General features: G+C 42.5%; 1 protein-coding gene across 4 annotated transcripts in view; it reads right to left on the reverse strand.

The window, feature by feature from the left end:
- Nucleotides 1-20400, reverse strand: part of GYS2 (glycogen synthase 2) — a 51057-nt gene that overhangs the window by 23183 nt on the left and 7474 nt on the right. For 2 of the 4 annotated variants that reach the window (XM_064701528.1, XM_064701522.1), the window contains exons 2-4: nt 9110-9291; nt 6392-6583; nt 5748-5933 (exon numbers count right to left, since the gene is read on the reverse strand). In XM_064701528.1, coding sequence (XP_064557598.1) covers nt 5748-5933; nt 6392-6583; nt 9110-9139 — 408 coding nt within the window. In that variant the 5' untranslated portion in view covers nt 9140-9291. Of the gene's footprint in view, nt 1-5747; nt 5934-6391; nt 6584-9109; nt 9292-17618; nt 17844-17983; nt 18098-18252; nt 18370-20400 lie in introns of those variants that run through there. The other 2 variants (XM_064701518.1, XM_064701510.1) reach the window with 2 other exon arrangements.

Consider the following 20400-nt stretch of genomic DNA (forward strand, 5'->3'; position numbering starts at 1 on the left):
CCAGCTAGTCCTGTGCAAAGCTGAGCCTGCTCTGACAATCTCCAGAGTCAGAGGCACTGTGGGGCGTGGGACAACATGCTGCAACCAGCAGGACACCTGGGCAGCTCCTCACCCCCAGCCAAAGCTCCTGCTCAGCCCTGAGCCCTGCTCTGTGCCCAGCCCAGCTCAGGCGCCTGTGAACTCTGCCCCAAACCCCTCGTGCTCAGCCAGAGCAAAGCGAGATTCCCAAGTGCGTCACGCCTGCTTTTGTTTGTTTGCTGTGTTCAGCAAATGGGAACACTGGCTATGCCACAGATCACAGCTGCATCAAGAGAAAAAAAAAAAAAACCTAAGTCAGATGAACTGTTTACAGAACCCTTTAGGGTAGAAAAAGCTCTTAAGGTCCTTTGGTCCAACCATTTCAGTGATATTTAAAGGCCAACAGCTTCAATATCTACTTTCCTATAAATTTATTGGAGGATCCTCTCCTTCCCTGACCAGTGAAAAGCAAGCAGATTATTAGAATTTACAAGAGGGCAAGGATTAGAAGGGGAAATAACTCCTTTAGAAGGCCACTCTGATTTCAAAGCAAAAGTTGTTCCACAGGTGCAATGCTTTGGAGTAAAATTTGCATTTGCTGCAGTGCAATTCTGAGGGAAAATTTTGGTTAATTTCTGTGGATTCTTTGGTTCATTTTCTATGGATCCATGTAATGAGCATAACATCCCATTGATCTCTCAAAATTCAACGTTAGGAGGCACAGCAGGTAATCACTGAGCCTCCCAGCATGACATTCTGAACTCTGAGTGAAAAAGAAGAGAATATTAAGCAGTTATGTTTCTTCTGGAAACAGTCACTGAAGTAGTAAATCCAAATCAGCCATTCCTACTTCAAAATTATAAAGATGAATTGCAAAGTATTTCCAAAACACAAGAATCATTTGAGAGGGAAAAAAGAGAAAGGACTATATTAGCCATCTAAATCCTTGTCTCAAAGAAAGACAAATTATTTGTCACAGTCTACAAAGAATCTCTAGATAATGATATTAGCCTATGGTCTCCTAATGAAAAAAAAAGGATGGTGAAAACCAACAGAAGTTAAACCAATACAAATTCAAACTGGAATTAATATATGTAATTTTCCTAAATAAAACATTAGGACACCTTTGCAGGAATAATACAGACTTCACCATTTAATACCCTCACCATTTAAACCTTACCTCAAGAGTGGATAACATCACTTTAAATATTTTGTAATTCAAATAAAAAGGTACAGGTTTGATGCCTGAGGATTTTAGACAGAGAACAAAATAATCTTTCTTGGTCTTTTAAAAGAGTGGTACACTCAAGTTCAAAGTGATTCTGCAGGACCAAGGAACAGTCAGAGACTGGTTTGAAGTTCAAATTCCTAAGTGACTGAATGGAAACATTTTTGCTTCCAGCATAATCTCACTGGCTGCTGCTGTCTAAATTAGGTAAGAACCACTCCCTTAAAATCTAGCTAACATCAAATTTACCTCCAATTGACTGTTGCCTTATGTAAAGAGAGCTTTCATTCTGGTACGGCTCTGCCAGGCCAAAAGAGAATGAAATTTACACTTCCTGGCTTAAATCAGATTTCCATCAGCTGTTCTGTTGACAAAGTGGATTAGCTTTGTGTAACAGTGAGCTCAGTGACAAACTGGACAGTACAGCACTAAGTGGAGTGAGACACTGTCAGCAGAAAAGCTCTTGACTATTCATTTTCATTGGGATTTTTAGTACTTTTCCTTTTAGACTTCTTGGGACAGGATTTTCCACCACTTTGCAAACAGGACTCAGCTGCACCTGCATGAGCTGAATGAAAATGTTCCAAGTTCTAAACAGAAGTGTTGCACATCAGCAGGGCAACCTAAGGAAAAAGGCAATGAAGACCATGACTGACCTTTTTTTCCTTCTCCTTTTCCCATTAAACTCAAAGTGGTTTTTCAGTAAGAAGCATCAGAGGCTGAACCACACAAATCTCTTCATGATGCCAGGCCAGTGGTCCCAAAAATAATTTCAGATTATGACCTCTCCAGGTTAAATAATTTTCCAAAATCTGCTGTCTATTCACCTAGGAACTTGTTTAGATCATTGGTGTCTCAGTCAATTTATGAAAGGTGCTGGTTTATTTAAAACTCTAGGATACAAAAAAATCCCCGTGCAAAACAAGCAAATAACTTAATCAGTCCCCTCAAACAATAGGGAAAACAATAACAGATTTAGAATGTTAATCTTCAACTGAGAAGCCAACTCCTCCTGAAGAGAGAAAGGCTCCACAGACCCAGAGATTTTTTTTCACAGAAATTCCTACCTTTTAGCAATTTTGGTTTAGGTATCTTGGCAACAAACCTAATTTCACACACCAATGTAAAAGCTGCACTGGACATGGAGACAATGGGAAAATGCCCTATTGGCTGGACTATTTAGATATACAAAAGTTCTTAAACTTCCACTGGGAATTAAACTCATAAAAAGCCCTGCTTGATATTGAAATTAGGCAGTGTTGAGTTTGGAAGAGTTCAATAACCCATAGGTTTAGTGAGCAGTCCCTGGCCCAGTAATGCACCCAGGGTTCTTCAAATAATTAAAAGTAAATAAAAATAAAGACACTGTCAGTTACTGTACGTCACCCCATTTTTTTCTTTTGGTTTTCCCTCCCTTCCTTTCTCCAGGATGAGAGTGAATTAAATATGAATCTAGGTACTAAAATACGCACTAAATAGTAACACAACAGTGTTACGTCTGGTGGCCACTGTGCTCCTGAGCACCTGCTAAGAGTTTAACACCCAGGTTCTCGCTGGAACAGAGGCAGGTAAATTCCAGCCAGCCCAGACGAACTGAATTTAAACTCTAAGAATATAAGAATTGTATAAGCTCAAATCTTAACCACAGAATCATTAAGGTTGGAAAAGACCTCTAAGATCAGGGAGTCCAACCTTTGACCAATCACCACCTTGGAAATTAAAGCACAGCCCTGAGTGCCATGTCCATTGCTAAGCTGTAATACTGCCTAAGAACCAGGATCCCATCTCTGAGGGAAAGAGCAGATGGCCCAGGAGGAGGTCAGGACTCACACAACATTACAGTTTTACATCCATATAGCACTCTCCCATCTTCCAGCCATCCACAGCCTCCCTCTACTAGGCTGACTGGGTTTGCAGCCCCCCAGAAAATGTCCTCTTACAGATTACAGGCTGACATGCGCCCTCAACTCATGGAACAGGGAGTTTTGGTAGCCCACAGCTCAGGACTCCCCTGATCTTGCATCTTCTACTCCTGGTTATCTATGGGGATGGTTTGACAGTGCAGTGGGAGAGTCCTGCACTCTGTGGGCAGTGCAGAACTGCCTACCAGGCATCCTAACTCAGCATTTTGTGGACTGTGTTGCGGGCTCAAAACAAAGACATGAGGTTTCCTCTTTTCTCTGTATGAGCTGTACACGCCTGATTGCGTCAGGCACAACAAGGCCACACGCTTTCATTCTGTGCTGCAGCCATTTTTCTGTGACGTCTGGCACAACACATCCTGGCAGCTGCTGCCTGGTGGGAACTGTGTTCTAGCTGTGAAACACCGGTCAAACGTGAGAACTTAATCATACTTCAAAGGAAAACATTTATGCAATAGCACTGAAACAGGAAACTCAGCTATTTTTGGGGTGGGAGGGGGTGAAGGAAGCCCTAAAGAATCTTCTTCACTAAGCAAATTGCTTGCTTGACCTAAATAGTTTGCTGCTAGAAGGCAACAACAAGAATATGTCTGAAGATCTAGCTGTTATTTAATTGTAGTATTCAAGATCAAGCTCTTGTGTCTCAACTGACTTTTGGGCCAAGGTGACTTTTTCACAGCCAAAGAAACCCTCACTAAGATAGTTAAATTTTCCAGGAAGAGTTTTAGCATTCTCTAGAAATATTAAACAATGTTATAACAGCTTGACATAATTTCCTCTATTAGTATCTTTAATTGTCAACTCACAGAGGGTATAAAGCATTACAGCCTAGAAGTCCACAATTTCCTTCCCTTAAATATTATTTACAGCCATTTAGAATGATATTTGAAATTGATACTTATGTTTCTTTCCACATATTCTTAGAATAAAATCTGAATAGACATTTCTGTATTTGTGACATAGCTGATGGCCACCAATGGAATTTGTGAGGCTTTGAAGGATGGACAGTGCTTTCACACATAAAGATGTTCATGTCATGTGTGGACAGAAAAAAATTATATTAATACTGTGACTAGTTTATAAATATATTAAAGTCTGCAGGTTTAGTCAGATGTAAGATCATTAGAGTACCTTTTGACTACACAGACAAGGGTGAGGCCCCCAAAAGTATTCATGAAGAGAAAATTCCAGTTGCTTTGAGAAAAAAAAGGACTACTTTCCAAACTGCTTGCAGCTCCCTCAATTAACCAGAATCAAAACAAACCATTCTGTATTATACACACAGAGAGACTATGAGTGAGCAGGAGTGTCTGGACTCCTACACAGCAGGACTGTGATGTTCATGCTGCCTTATTAATGCACCTAACACCATAACTAACTTAGGAGTCTAGGAGAGATGATTTACAAGGGCTTGGAGTGACAGGACAAGGGGGAATAGCTTCAGAATGACAGAGAGCACGTTTAGATTGGATATGAGGGAGAAATCCTTGCCTGTGAGGGTGCTGAGGCCCTGGCACAGGTTGCCCAGAGAAGCTGTGGGTATCCCATCCCTGGCAGTGTCCAAGGCCAGGTTGGATGGGATCCGAGCAACCTGGGATAGTGGGAGGTGTCCCTGCCCATGGCAGGGTCAGAGTGAGATTATGTTTACCAAAAAAAAACCCCAAACCATTCCATGATTCCCTGTTTCTGAGTCAGGCCAGCAATATAAAACTGCTTAGGCTTTGTCTTTGGAAGACACAGGTCCCCAACAAGTCAAGCTTCCAACATCCAACTGAAAATTACCAACTATGTAATTTTCTTCACTGTTTTTAGCCAAGAAGTGCATGAACAATGTGGTTCTTTTATGTACCTCTACCTTCACTAAGTGCTGGAATGGAAAAACCTCTTGAATTCAGGTTTGTCTGTGACCATATGAGAAATCCCAGATCAGGCAAAGTACCCTGATGAGGGCAGTGCGAAAAACATTTGAGTACTTGAAACATTGTTTTGTGTTATGCTTTGAGTGGAAAGAGAACAGTGAAAATCAAATCCAACAGACAGTTTACACACATTCCAAGAAACACATGTGAGTCTTTTGAACTCAGAAAGTACTTCTACATTTGCCAGTTACAAATTAGGCCTCACCTGAAATGCTTGAAATTAGGACTCACTATGGTTTGTAAAAATTAAGAAGCAGGCTGGGGGAAAAAAAAAGTCAAAGCAACCACGATCCACTGCAATTCTGGGGTATTTTTCACAAGAGGAGGGCTATTGGTTATTTCCTCTACTGTGTTACATTAAGAAAGACTTTTGTGAGGCCACACCTGAAAGGTCAGATGTTGGCTAGAGCTGAATAGGTTTTACTAGTTTCCACTGAGCTTTCAGACCTGTCAGATGACACAAAGGCACTCATGCCTGGACACTTCATGATCTTAAAAATGTTGATTCTCATGCTCTGGAATCAACAACCAGCTATGGGTCAGTCATAAGCAAGCACACAAGCCAGAAAATACAATAAATAGTGTAACACCATAAACAGAAAGGGAGCTGGTAGACAATTAACTAAATAAACAGAGAAGAATGAGAAAAATGTCTCTTACTTGGTCCAGATTGTTGTAAAAGTCAATATTGGCTGCACACAAGTATCTGCCAAGCAGAGTTGCATGGGTAGTAAAAATTGTGGCGACGGGAAGTTTCTGTGATCGAGACAGGATTAAACCCACTCCTGCCTGCCACTCGTGGAAGTGGGCAATTATATTGGGCTTGTCATCAAACTGACAGGAAAGCTGAAAATAAAAAGAAATACGTGAAACATACATTATGATGTCCATCATGCCAGCCCCAGAGAACTTTTCTTTTTCTTTTTTTGGTGAAGCCTTTTGAAAGCTTGCTTTCCTTCTTGTGACAAAACAGTACAATTTTAAGAGGACCTGTGCCTTGATTTCCATCAGCTCTAATCCTTAACCCAAGAAAAATGTGTGCCTCTCTAGCTCCTCAGAACAGACCTCTTTCTAGAGTGTCAGAGGGCTCTGGCAAGCACAGTCACTCAGACTCCACACTGGGCAGCCCCACTACCCTTCTTCTGGAAAAATATAGTTGAATGACCAGTCAACATTTAAGTTTTAAATATAAATTTGATTTATGTTGAGATCAACTTCCTAAAAATCTTGGTTTTCAAACTGGAGAATAGGAACCACATCCCAAGTAGTTTTGGTCTGCAAATCTCTAGATTTAAAAACTGTACCTCTTTCAAAAACCAGGCTGTTAATGATCCAAAAATCACAGCATCATTGGCTTCTCGGTCATGAAAAGGGATCCCTATGTTGCTGACTTCCCAAAATTCACCTTTCCACTTGTCCAGGTTCCAAGCTGCTGATCCTATATCAAACAGTAAGACATAAGGGCTGCCCTCTATCAGCCATCTTCCAAAAAAGACCTATGGAAAAGAGGAAAGGATAAGAAGGATAGAAAGAAAAGGTTAAAGTGAGTGTAAAGGCCAGTTAGCACAACAATCTTCATCCATCACATCTGAAGTATTTCACACAAACAATGTATATTCACAGTCCTACAACCCAGGACTTGCAGTTTTCTTTGCAAAATACATAGAGTAATACTGAAGCAAAGGAAACTATAACCTTTAGGAACATTTTATTTTTAAGTCTTTCCTTTTAGATTTTCATTGCAATAGTAACTTCTTTTCTGTGAAAGAAAAAAAAAAGGTTAGGAAGACTACACTTGCTTGAATAATGAGGTCTTCTTATTGAAGTATCTGAGCCAGTTCTGTTCTTATTTTAAAATTTTCATTTTCTTTCACTCATATTTGTCTCCAGCCTTTTGCTATGTATGCTAGATTACTGAGAAGAGGTTTTGTAGGACTGATGCTTGGTGCCTGTATCTACCATGACATTTCTTCCTTCTTCCCAAGCAGCACAGAGGGGGAAGGATTCCAATTCCATTTGGATGAGTGGAAGGATCAATCAGAAGTGGAAGATCAATAAATCTCAACACCTAAAATCACATCAGGCTAAAAATGCAGCTTTCCTGCTTTGTCTCCATTGGTATAATTAAACATTTCTAAGAGTATTCACAACTTCACAGCCTGCACTGGCTTGCCCAACCCAGCTGGGCCCACACTACAGTCTGCAAAGTCAAATAATTTCACATTAAATCTGCCATCAAAACAGCTGGGACCTCAGGGGTTGAACCCAGCCCTGACGCTGCAATGAGCTGAAGAGAGGTCAGGTCTTGAAAACAAATAAGATAAAAGCTTTTGGCCTGTTTTCACAAAAAGTACAAGGCATAACAAAGGCAGGTTGGCTCCTTTTTGCTCCTCATGTATTTATTTCAGACTGCTCAGCTTTGCTATTCAGGAAAATGAGGTTAAAAAGCAGAGAACGCAGACTTCATCTAAATACAGGGTCAGGTTGTGGCAAGGAACACACCTGACCTGAGAAGTCTGGAAGCATTCCTAGGTCCCCTGGTTTAAAACCATCCATTGTGATGCATAAGCAAAACCCAGACATAAATGTTAATAGGATAAGTGCAGCTCCTGGAAACAAGAGCGTCATTATTGGAGATCAAAGCTATATTTGACATCCCTGGGACAGATTTGCTGCTGTATATGAATACTTCAGCAGCACCATGCACGTGTTGGGCTGGCAGAGGTGGCTGATTAAATTGGATGCATTGCTGGAACAACATAATGCAATCAATTTGCCCCAGAAGTCTTTAGCTGTTTTCCAGACACAGGAGTGTTACAGAGGCAACACAGAAAACTTGATCAATGACCTGTGAAAATCTGATAAAGATAAGAAATGGCAGATTGGACCTTTCAGTTTGAGCCCGTACAATTCAAGCACCATGTCAGTGTCCCTGACACTCCCAAGCTGTGGCACATACTCATCCAACAAAAGACACCTGCATAACAGGGCACTAGATCCTAAGAACAGCACAACTGCTCTTACAGAGGCAGACAACACATTGCCAGTGCCACAGCTAGTGACAATGCAAGAACTTCAGGAATTTCTACACTGAAGTGTGTCAATCCCCTCAGCAACAGTAAGAATCCTTCCCTGCTGCTGCCTCTGATGCTCTCCACATCTGTTCAGCACACAGTAGGAGCAGACAATTTTTCCTCCTGCAAACTGGCATCTCTGAGGGACTCAACACCGAGCCAGAACACAGGCAAGTTCTACATCTCTGATAAGGACTTCAAGAAAGGAGGTCAAATTTAGCATGAGTTACCTTCCACCCATTTTCAGGTAACCAAAGCTGCTTGCAGCTTAATAACTGCCCATCAACACAGCAGATAATGTATTTCTTTTAGCAGATAACCTTTATAGGAAGAAGTTTATTCCAACTTCATTGTTGGAGAAACTGAGCCTCAGAAAGGCTATGAGATCACACAGAAAACACTGGTTAAAAATCATGTTGGAAAAAGAGAAAATCCACTTCTTGCGTTGTGGTATACCTCTCTTCTCAGGGAACTGACAGCTGGTTGCACTGAAGTGAGGAAGTGGATCCTTTGTCACCTCAGTGCTTTTCTCAAGTCTTTTCTGGTTTTCATTTCAATATTTTTATGCTACATTAGAAAATCTGAGGGCTAATGGAATGCTCTTCTCACTCCCATGCAAGAATGTGAAATAAGGGCACAAAGTAAGGTCATGTTATATGTACTAAAATCTCACCGTACTTAGAGACCAGATAAATAAGTCATTAATCCAGTTAAGCAGCCTTGCAGATAAATGACTGTTAAAACCCATAATTGGATGAACTGGTTCCTCCTCAAAAATAACCTTTAATGAATTGACTCTGCGGTTCTAACAGTGGATTCCGAGCCTTTCCCATTGTGACATTGACCAGGACTGCTGTGTCAAGTGGAACGACAAGAGCATTAACCCAAACTTTAATCTCCTCAGAGTCAGATTTGTTGCCCTGGGAAGCAGCAACACATCTGATTTACCTGACACCCTTGGCTTTTCATGGTGTCCATTGCCTTCTTAACTGCAGGGTTTGGAGGTTCAGTGAATTCCACCTGAGTCTTCACATTCTGCTCAAAATAGGGGCCAATCAGGAAATAGTTTTCACCCCATTCATCTGCTGTAGTTTTGGCTTTTGTCTGGATCACAGTGTAAATGCCTCCCACTGCAAAAGAAGATCACAAAAAACAAAAATTAGAAAGGGGCACAGGCTACAGATCTCTGTACTAAGCTCCAACCCATCCGTGGATCAGATACACTGCTAGTTAAATCCCTTCACATATGTAGGCTTTACGTGAAACCAGCCTCAATCAAATAAATAGAAGTTCAGTCCCTTAAATGGTATCAGAGCTTCCCTGTTCAGCTGGGGGATTGAAATCCTGGGCCTCATACTTCCACTCTCCCATGTCTGATCTTGATTCTGCTGCATCCCAAGCACACCCTTCTGCTTTTGTTTTATTGCCTCAGTTATAATTTTCAAACCTATTTTTCATCACGTGGTAAGAACCGAGCTTATTTGACACAAATCACTAAGAGAATTTGAGAAACTGATGGATTTCATTGACTGGTGCCTATAAAAATGGACTTAACCCAATATTCTCAAAGCATAAGGAGTTTTGTTCCATTAACAGCCTCGAAGAGTTTAGTTAAAGTCAGAGGGAATGTAGCCTACACTGACTACATAAATGTCTGTAGCATCTTTCACCAAAATAATGTCCGCTTTAAAGGCAAATGCAGCATTCAAATGTGTAAGAGAATCCAGCAGCATCCCTTGCCAAGTCAATACAGATCTATCCAGTCTTGCACATGGTGTGCAAGAGTCCCTCAGCTGCTCTTGCTCAGAGTTGGCCATAGCCAGCCCTGGAATTCACACACTGGCAGGGCAAACCTCTCTTTGCTACAGTGCCCAGGGTGCCAGGCAGTGGAAGTGCACCACCACCAAGTCAGAAGAGCAATAGGGCAGGCTTGAATCCAGCAAGGGGGCAGGATGGTGAGGGAAAGGAAAACCTGAGGCCAAGCAGCTGCTGCACACCAGAGACAATGAGCATAGCTCCAGCAAGGTGGGAGAGAGGGAGCACAACAGGTACAAAGACCAAAAGGAACACTACAGAAGGGATTGGCACTCCTACATAAATTTTTTCCCCTCCACTGAATGCTGAAGCTTTGGAAATATTGGCAGCACTCTGGGGATGGAGGTGGTGCTCCAGCTTCCAGCAGTGACATCAAAATTACCTATGGAGCCAGCACTGAAAGCTGCCAGGGATTGAGAGCTGCCATCCTAGGCTCACCCTTTTAAAGCTATTGGGATAACCAGAGGTGCCAGTGCACCATATCCAATACAATTAAAAACCTTGAGAAGTTACCTAATTCTCCTTAAAAATCTGCCACTGTTATGTACAATATGGCAGCTGAAGTTGCTCAGCACTTTGGGAGATTAGTTCCCAGATTAATTAAACTGCATCCCCTGACAAACACAGAAAGCCTTCTGCAAAGCCTGCTGTCTTGCAGCCTTGGGGAGCCAAATGACAGAGCTACAGTTTCAATTATGCTCCTAGAAAATAAATTATTCACTTAAATGCCTTTTCTCTACAAATATTGCATTTGTTTTGAAGGCTGAAAGGGCCTCTGGTCTCAATATTTTCATGTCTCAGGATTCTAGGTATTTACAAAGAGGAAAAAAAAATGCAGTTTCAATCTACCAGCTTGCTAAGTAGAATTAGTACAATAAATTTTTACCCTTAATAATTCAAGACCTAAGAAGACAAGAATCTTACAGATGTCTGTTCCTAAATCAAACTGTCAGTTCAAGAGTTTCACATCATGTAGCCATGGAATTGCAGAAGGAAACCTATGCACAACACTATTATTCTCCCCTTCAGCAGGACCAGAAAGCTTAAGAAACTAATTTATAGTCATCATAATCTTCCATGGCTGCTTTGGACAGGGATATAGAGTAATCTTAGATAAATAACACTGTATTTTCCCTCCAAGTTCCTCTTCTCAAGCTGAGATAGTCTATTTGAATAGCTTGGATCCAGATAAACATAAAATTTTAATTATATGAGACAAATCAGAACATTGACCCTAAAAAGCAATAGTTACCATGATACCTCTGTTTTTATGGGGTGGTAAATTCATCATAGGAGCATAAGAGGCCTCAATCCAAAATAAGATAAATATGAGACTTGATAGAAATCTTAGTCATGAAACTGGCTGGTTTGAATTGGCAGGGATACAGAGCTTAGAATGAGGAAAGATTTCAGTGCAGAGCAGCCGGGTGATCCAGGAAAAAGAGAAAACATGACTTGCGAGATGAAAGACACTAAATACCACGATAAAGCTGTATATGCCTAGAGTGAAGCAAAGCTCCTTCCCCCATCCTAGAAGTGTGGATCAGCCTCTTCCACACTGCAAAGGGCTCAACACTGGGATTGGCAACGTAGCTGAGTTCCCACATCCATGGATTTGAAGGGAAATGGGAAATCTGCAGCTCAAGGGCAGGGCAGAGCCTGGATCTTTGTTTCACACAGCCAGCATCTGAGTGTTTCTTTTCACAAGGTTATCCTTAGGATCCCTGTGTGTCCTAAAGGGCCAAAGATGTATGGAAGGCCTCTTATGGGGGAAAGAATGGAGAGTATGCCGTGCTCTGCTGTCACAATTTGTTGCACAGCAAGGTAAAAAATATTTCAGGGCACTGATTTGCCTGAAGTGCACTAAAAAGTACTTATGATAAAATCCAAGGAGTACATTTTACAGGCTGTTAAAACTCCTCAGAAGTTAACTGTGATAAAAGCAGCGCTACCTGGCCCCCAGACCTGCTTTTGTCTTCCCTGTTACTGTGGAAATATGACTCACAAAGCATGTCTGTGCATAAGGTTTAACTGACAGCGGAGGGAAACTGCAAGTGAAACTATGTATGTAGGAAGTGTTGGGTATAACTTAAAAAAGACATCTTGAGAAGAACAGAGCAATGTCTAGAATAATGCATTGAGTTTTGAAATTACACTTCTCCACAGCAAACTCCAGGAACACATTATATATCTTTTAGGAGGTAGTTTCTATATGCTCAGTTGCTTTGAATTCCCTGGAAATACCTGTGCCAGTAAGCAAAACATTAAATATCCTACTGAGTAGCAGAGTAAGGGTTTAAATGTTCAGCTCACAGAATTCTCAAATTGCTTCAACAATTTGGTAAGCCTTCTTTTTCTTGTCTAATACAATGTTTTAGGTCATACTATAAACAGAAAACCTTTCCAAAAAACAGGGATATACCAAAATGTTGCAAGTTTCTCCATGCTGCCTCTGAAATTTTGTACTTTGAAACAGGGTTAAAACAAACAAGAAATGACAAAATTAGAAACTGATAGAGCAGCAGAACAAGAGAACTGGTTTGGAATATCACAGACAAGGGGAATTAGCTGTAAAATGTTGATACAGGAACAGTTTAATATTCTGATGTTTAACAAAATGCTTTATTCAAAATATATTTAGTCATTTTAAAACATTTTGAAATAAATATATTTTTATTATTTCTTTTTAAAACATGCTTTTAACCTTTCCACCAGTAAATGAAATCAACTTTAAAAGGAAATCAACAAAAAATCTTTCCCCCATCTATCTCCTTTTCATTCTTCCTCTTTTTTTTTTTTTCTTTTTAAAGGAAAAAAATTGGCACAAAAAGGGGAGCTTAGATATTTGGAAAAGAAGGATTTTGTTAATTTAAGGGAAGTTTGACATCTTTTTACTAGCATCTTTAAAAAACAGAAGATGAAATCAAAATACTATCTCAAAAAATTTCACAGAATTATTTTAAAAGTCTAAACTTTTTTACCTATGTTAACACTACTAGAATTTGTCTAAAAGCGTTCTCTGCATCACTCCAGCATTTTCTCTTTTCCTTGTTTCAAGTCCTGCTGCATTATTTCTTTCATATATTTAAAATCCAAGCAGCAGTTAGAGCTTGTCCTCCTACCCACCCCACACTGCAGAAGGACAGAATGAAGGAGCACCAGAAACCAAAAATGAGGGAGAGAAATAGGAACTGAACTGTGGAAGTGAGACAGAGGTAAGCGGAGATTGTCACTGATCCTTTCCCACACACCTGTGGTACACAGAGAGAGCACCAGGACGATTCCAGGGCTCTGCAGCTTCTCTGCTGTGTCCTGACCAGGCCACTCTGGAGGCATTAAAGCCTCCCTGAGAACCACGAGAGCCACAGGATCCATGGGAGCAGCGCCAGCCCAGGCTCGGGACAAACTGCCACAACCACTCTCACATCAATTGTTCCACCATTCTCCTCAGAATGTGTCTTTGATCTGCACAGCTGTGATAAAAATTTGGATCGAACTTGTTTCTAACATTTCATTGGAATCTGATTGATAGATTGTCTGAAAATCAGGCTGTGAAATGTGTCAGGTGGAAAACAACCAGCATCTTCAGCCAACAGATATATTTCCTGGGGCTTTTGGGCTATGTTTGTGGCCAGGACTCCTCAGAAGACAGATTTCCACATTCTCTGAAATTCTGACATTCCAAACATATTCTGAAATAATACTGAACCATTGAAACTTATGACAGATGTCCACAATTGAGAAGCTATTTCTGTGTGCATCATCCCCAGTGCACAGGATTTCACTTGGAATTGATTTGACATTGATATTCCAGCCCACTCTATAAACGCACAGAGCTCTGAGGCTGTGCTTATGCCAAGTTTATGCCAGCACATCCCCACTCCCCAAAGGGTGTTACTTCAGCTGTGTCACAAATTACAGTAATCACCTTCTCCCAAGGAAGTTTCATCATGGGAAGACACAGAGGAGGGAAAATGCTGGTCCTACTGACTTCAGTGGATTCAGGATTTAATTTCCAAGAGTCCAGTTTTCACCAGAGAAGCTGAACTGAGATCTTTGCTCCAGGGAGAGCTGAAACAAGCTTTGTTTTTAGCACAGTCTCCATTCCAATGGGGATGGAATAAAAATATTTGAGATTCATCTACCAGTGACTCTTGAGCTAAGCTGTTCACAGCTGAATGATGACACAAGCTGGCTGTTTGCCCAGCATTTTTAAGCATTCTTCTACTTTCTATCTAAAAACTGTGAGTGGTACAGCAAGGGATACTAATCTAAATATCACTGGAATTATTTTCAAGACATCGTTCTAGAGAAAAAGGCGGATCTTGAACATTCCCAGCCCTTCTAACCAGTGTGTCAGAAATCCCACCACAGACAACCCAGGCCCAAAATCTTCATAGCTTGGTAGCCACTTCTTTTGTGCTCCTGTACTTAAAGCTTTTAATAGTCTTCATGCTATTGAGGAAAGAAACCACTCCTTTTTTCCACACTTGTATGACCAGACCTTGTTTTACTAGAGCATGATGGCCAGGAGAGAAAGAGAGTTAAAAATGCTGATTTCCCCCACAATTATCACCAGATTTGTGGCACTGCAATGGACTGGGACCCTTCACTGCCTGCATTTTTCCCCTTCTGCCACAGAAACACTGTAGATCCACTTAACTTATGGTTTGGCCTATCAGTGAAAAGCCAACTAAAGTGAGGGAAATCACACAAAAAAACCTACTAATTTCTTATTTCTTTGGCAGAGGACTTTCAATACCAGAGGATTTCAATATTGTTTTTGTTTTAGGTGGCAAGTTCCCTCTCATGACTTGGAGGAAGGGTGAGGGAGAGTGACATTGGCAGATGAGCCTTTTTAATTTCCCATTTTCTCCTTCAGCTACCTTACTTTTGCTCGCTCAGATAGAGTAGAGTGAGAGGTGCAACTGAGAGGCCAAGGTTTTGTGTCAGAGGATGCAACTTAGCACAGGCTGAAGCCAGGACAGAAAATACAAAAAGGAAACATGGAGAAGTAGAAACTCTTCCTTGTTAGAGCACTTTTTAAATTATCCCTTCTTAAAACAAAAGGAGAGAAAACTCCCCTGTTCCAGCTGCTGACAAAGAAGAGATGAGACTCTGGAAATAATGAATACTTGTAGATCTTTGAGCCCTGAGTTCATGCAACCATCTTCTTCCCTACAGCTGCACCTCATGCCTCAGTAACAACCAGCACCATCAGGGAAATGCCGTGGAATGCTTGCTCCCCCTCTACGGAATCAGATATTCTCTGATTTGCAGGACTTCCTTGCCATCCCTGGCTCTGAAGAGGTTCAGCTCTGCTCCTGTAAAGGTCATTGGTTACAGGGTGTGGGGATGGACATCCTGTGAGCTCTGCCATCACCTTCCTCACGGAAAGAGGACAATTCAGCCTGACTGTCAGTGCCACGAGAGAAATGGAGGGATTATTAAGAAGCAGCACTGGCCAAGGAGGAAACGTACCCAAGCACCTGGTGATGCACCAAAATAAAGACTGAGACTTGCTCCTGTGGGCAGCAGCAGCTTTACATCACCTCAGAAATGCAAACCAACCTCAGTCTGAGCTCCTCTGACATACCTTTGCATTGCCAGAAAGGAAGACAGAAACCTTCATGTTAAATGCTCAAAATTAACTTCTCAGGCAATAAATCCAGAAAATGTTTATCTTGCCCTCTATGTTAGGAAAATGTGCAGCAGCACAAACACTAAAACATGCAGTAGAGCTAAATCTCTGTGTGGTCAGTTTATTTCATCAAACAAACAATTCCTCCTGCTAAAGGAGCTAGGAAATATACATTACAAGCTATTATTTCCTAAGCTTGTATATCTTCTGTAATGACTCTCCCTGTATTTTGCTGTCTACTCTCTCTCACAGTGCTGTAACATTTTCCCAGAACTGTTTATAAAAGTTAGGTCACCAGGGAACAGTTCTCACCACGTGACTTAGACATTCAATTGCCTGGGAGATATAGAAAAAAAACCCCAAACTCTCAGTATCAAGAATTTACCAGAAAAATAGGCTGAAAAAGGATTATAAAATTATAATAAATTAAAATATATTATATTTTGCACAGATGTTTCTAGTTGAGCTTGGTTAATGGAAGCTTTGCAGAAGGTCAGATTCTAATGAAGAAATTGCTTTCCATTCCATGTTCCTTCAGCCCTGTCTGAATATATGGGCTTGGAAAGTGGTGTAAGCAAAGGAGCCTTATTTTTAAACACACTGAATAAAACTCACTTTATTAATATTAATTCTCTCATAAAATGTGTGAATGGTAAATTTTATCTGTGTCAGTTGATTTGGCTCCAGTGAAGTCAGACAGAGCTCTATGGATGATTAAATGATTCACTACATTTTGTACATGCTCTGGGAAAATCTAATTGGGTTATCTTCTCTTAAAAATCGTGTATGATATCTACAACCACTGGGTCCAGATGACTCAGGAAATATGCATGCTGTGGAGTTCAGAGAAGTCAGTGAGAACTCCTGAATTTCCTAGATTTCTGCTGCCATCTGCTTGCCAGAGCCTTACTTATTAAGCACACTGCAAAAGTGAATGCTGCATGCTCCAAGTTGTGGCCTTTGTAATTTAACTCTAAAAGCTTGGCTGAAGCTACTGAAAAACAAGCCCACAGGGATTCAAACAGCCAAATCTACTCTGTCTCACCTCTAGGTATTGATAAGGATCACCACCCTAAAAAACCAATGTAAACCAGCAGAAATTATCACAGAACAGTAATTTGAGTTTCCCCAAGGGGATAAACCCCAGTACTGCCTGTTCCTCTCACACACATTTCCTCTTTAAAGTTAAATTCTTAACAGTTTACAGATCCCCTCTCCTGATTAAACTCTGTTATCTGCCAGGACAATAACACACAGGAGGTCAATCATTTACTCATATTAACTCACTTTTGCAGTGAAAATGGAAGCTTGCAGAACTATACCTACCCGAAAGGGGATGATTTGATGAATGAATTAGAAATAGAGGCAGGAGGATTTTTGCCTAGTAAGCAGTGTGCCCTTGCCTGACCAGCAGCAACCAATGAACAAATGAAGCCCTGTCTGGCACCACCTGTGTTTGCAAAGAGCAGTCCAGAAGAGTTTTAGCTGGCACACAAAGGCCGCTGGTCATTGACTCCTGGGTTTTGTTCAGTGGCTGTACACAGCTCTATTTATTTATTCCCCTTCCAGGCCTGGCCTCTTCTCCACACTGCTCTGGAAGGCTGAGGGGGGGCTGCTAAACTGCTGTGCATCTGATCTCTGTTGTACAGTTCATTTCCATGCATGACATTCCTAAGTGAATTTGCATGGAAGGCAAAACCTAAGTATGTGCAAAGCAATTTAGAGCTGCACACTCAGACTTATCACTTAGATGTTCAACCCCCCCTCCGTGGTGGTGGAACACAAAAAGACACAGAGACATCCTGGCTCTGCCCATCCCACACAAGCCCAGGCAGATGCAGCCCATGCTCAGCATGCACAACCACACACCTGCACTTCTCCCAGTCCAGCAGCTCTGCAGCCCTCTCCAGTCTCCCTGTGAATGCCTTTCTTCTCCAGCCCTTCATCCCTCCCTCCACTCCTGAGAAAACAGCAATACTAACCCCCAAGTGTGGTACAAACCTTTGTTGGTAACCTCCCAAGAAATTTCAAAGAGCAACAAATCCTCCACGGGCAGGTCTTCATCCTCACACTGAAGAAGCCCATTCAGAGATGTCATGGACAGGGATCTCGCCAGTGGCATTTTGTTCAGCCCCTGAGTGCTCACCACGCAGGCCACAGCAGTCAGCAAAGTCCAGGTCCCGTGGCAGTGCTCTGCAGTTCTGGTTAGAGCAGTCTGCCTGTGTGCTGGGATCCCAGGAGAAAATTATTCAGATAGCTGGGAGCTAATGGGTTTAAACTGTCTGACCACCAGCATTAAATTGGCTCAGTGAAATCCTCAGGGCTTGAGAAGCAGCTGCTGGGAGAGGTAAGAATTTAACACTGACCTGAGAAAGGTCTCGACTGTTTTGGGGCCACAGCTCTTTCTTTGTCTTCTCTCAGAAGGAGGTAAAAAAAGATTTTTAGCTCCTGAACCACAGCATTCAGTCTGCACCAGCACCTCAGGAGCAGCTGACATTGGAGGGTTGTAAAGTCAGCACCGCCCTGAGCTAACTCCAACAGGGAGGACACTTTGAGTTCACCACCTGATGTGAGTCCAGCCCCTGAGTCCTCCCCTCCAGACACACCCTCCCCTTACACCCTGGAGTTTTCCTACCTGCTGGCCATCTGCAGGAGTTAGAGTACACTCATTTTACATGATGTCTCTCAGGTTCCTGGCCAGGTAAAATGCTGTTAGCTCTTCTTTTTCAGTTCAGCAGTCTGTAAGCCCGAGTTTACCTCATCTCCTCTCTCCACAATTATCTCCAGCTCTGCTCCCAGGACTCTGCATCAGCTGTTGGCTGCTTTAGCAGCTCTGCAGTCCTGCCAGCTTTTACAGAGCTACAAAGGCTCTACCCCTGTTTTGGCATGCGCTCTGCCCCTCCTTGCAGTCCTGATTTTCCACCTGTTTGGATTTTTTTCTATGCCACAGGTCTTTCCTCACCTCTGGGCCCATGTCCTCCCCCCAGGGAGCTTAGTGAGTACCACATCAGGGCACAGCATGCCCCTGTCTTCTCCAGCACAGAGCTGGGATGCTGCAAGCACTGAACACACATTGACAGAGATGCTGGTCCCTAACTCACAGCCTGAGATCCTCACACCTCCCCAGAGCATCTGCCTACTTGTTAGATGCTTATATTACACATCTGGTTGAGAAGCCAGTGCTTCTGGGACAGCTGTGCCAGCTGGCTCTGTTTCTGAGCTTAGAGCACAACCTGCCCAAAACCCACAGTGCAGCAGGGAGCAAATCTCCAGGTGAGCTCCAGGACATCTCTGGCACTGTGGAGAATACCACTGCAGCAGCAGGCATAGGAGGAAAGGCTCTGAGCTCACCTGGGGCAAAGCAAGTCTGACGATTGGTTTAGGAGACAGGCAGCGCATCAGCATAGAAGTCTCTTAGACATAATACATAATGCATGGCACAGCTGAGCCTGCCTTAAAGAGTACCTATCCCCCACAAGACTTGCTCTTCCACTTCCACACTCTGTGCCCTCTCTGCGTTCACGGCAGTCAGACCCATCCCTGAGCTGGTGGATACAGCTCACTGAAAATACCTAAGGGTGCGGGAAACCTTTTTTTGCAGAGTTAAGAACTGGAGCTGTCTCAGAAAAGAGCCTGGTAAGGGGCCCGGGATATTCAGGGGTTTGTTGGCTGAGTGTCATTTTGTCTCTATGGTTTGAGCTGCCCTATTCACCAGTCTCTAAAAAAAAGGCCTGGCCGAGAACCATTATGTTTGGAGCAGCTGTGGCTTTTACTACCTGCAGTAGGTAGGAAACCAGATCATCCACTACCTAAAAAACCATGCTATTTAAAAGAAAAACCAGTAATACATTAAGGCTCACTTAATTTATGAACATCAGATGTGCCCAAGTTACAGTTTCATTCCTTTCCTGGGACATTCACACTGAGGGTGAGGCCTAAAGCTGCGGGGTGCACAAAGGCCACCTCAGGTGAGGCGTGGAGAACAGAGAACAAACGAGCTGACAGGTTCATCCCCATCCCACAGGTTTTCCTCACCCTGTGGAAATATATACACAGTCAAACTTCTCATTTTAAAGGTGACAAGGGTTATTGAGCCCCTGGCACCCCTCACTGACCACACCGAGCATGATCACCCTCACTATGAGTAAATCCCAGGAGCTGCAGCTTCCCTGAGGGAAAGCTGATGGATTTGTGGGTGTGGGGGCCACATCCCCATTGCTCCTGGGGGCCACTGTGCTCTGCAGGTCCTTACACAGCTCTCAGGGTGCTGAAATCAAAACTGTTCACATCACTTACCTCTCCAGGGACCACAGTATCACAGAATGGTCTGGGTTGGAAGAGACCTTAAAGATCTCATTCCAGCCCCTGCCATGGGCAGGGACACCTTCCACTACCCCAGCCCCATCCAGCCTGGCCTTGGACTCTGCCAGGGATGCAGGGGCAGCCACAGCTGCTCTGGGCACCCTGTGCCAGGGCCTTTCAGCTCAAAGCCATCACCCCTTTTCCTGTCACTCCAGGCCATTGTAAAAAGTCCCTTTGCAGCTCTCTTGTAGTGTCTCTTCCATAATAAAATCTCCCCAGAGCCTCCTCCAGGCTGAACAGTCCCAGTTCCCTCAGCCTTTCCTCATAGCAGAGGTATTCCATCCCTCTAAAAAACCCTCTAGCAGTGATGCCAGATAATCAGTGGCACTGGTTCACTGACATACCTATGTCCCTAAGCATTCAAAAGCCTGAAAAGCATGCAAATAATTTTACAACAATGAACTAAAGTTTAGCATTAAAT

This window comes from Zonotrichia leucophrys, chromosome 1A (genome assembly GCF_028769735.1).
Source record: "Zonotrichia leucophrys gambelii isolate GWCS_2022_RI chromosome 1A, RI_Zleu_2.0, whole genome shotgun sequence".
In the NCBI taxonomy this organism is placed as follows: domain Eukaryota; kingdom Metazoa; phylum Chordata; class Aves; order Passeriformes; family Passerellidae; genus Zonotrichia; species Zonotrichia leucophrys.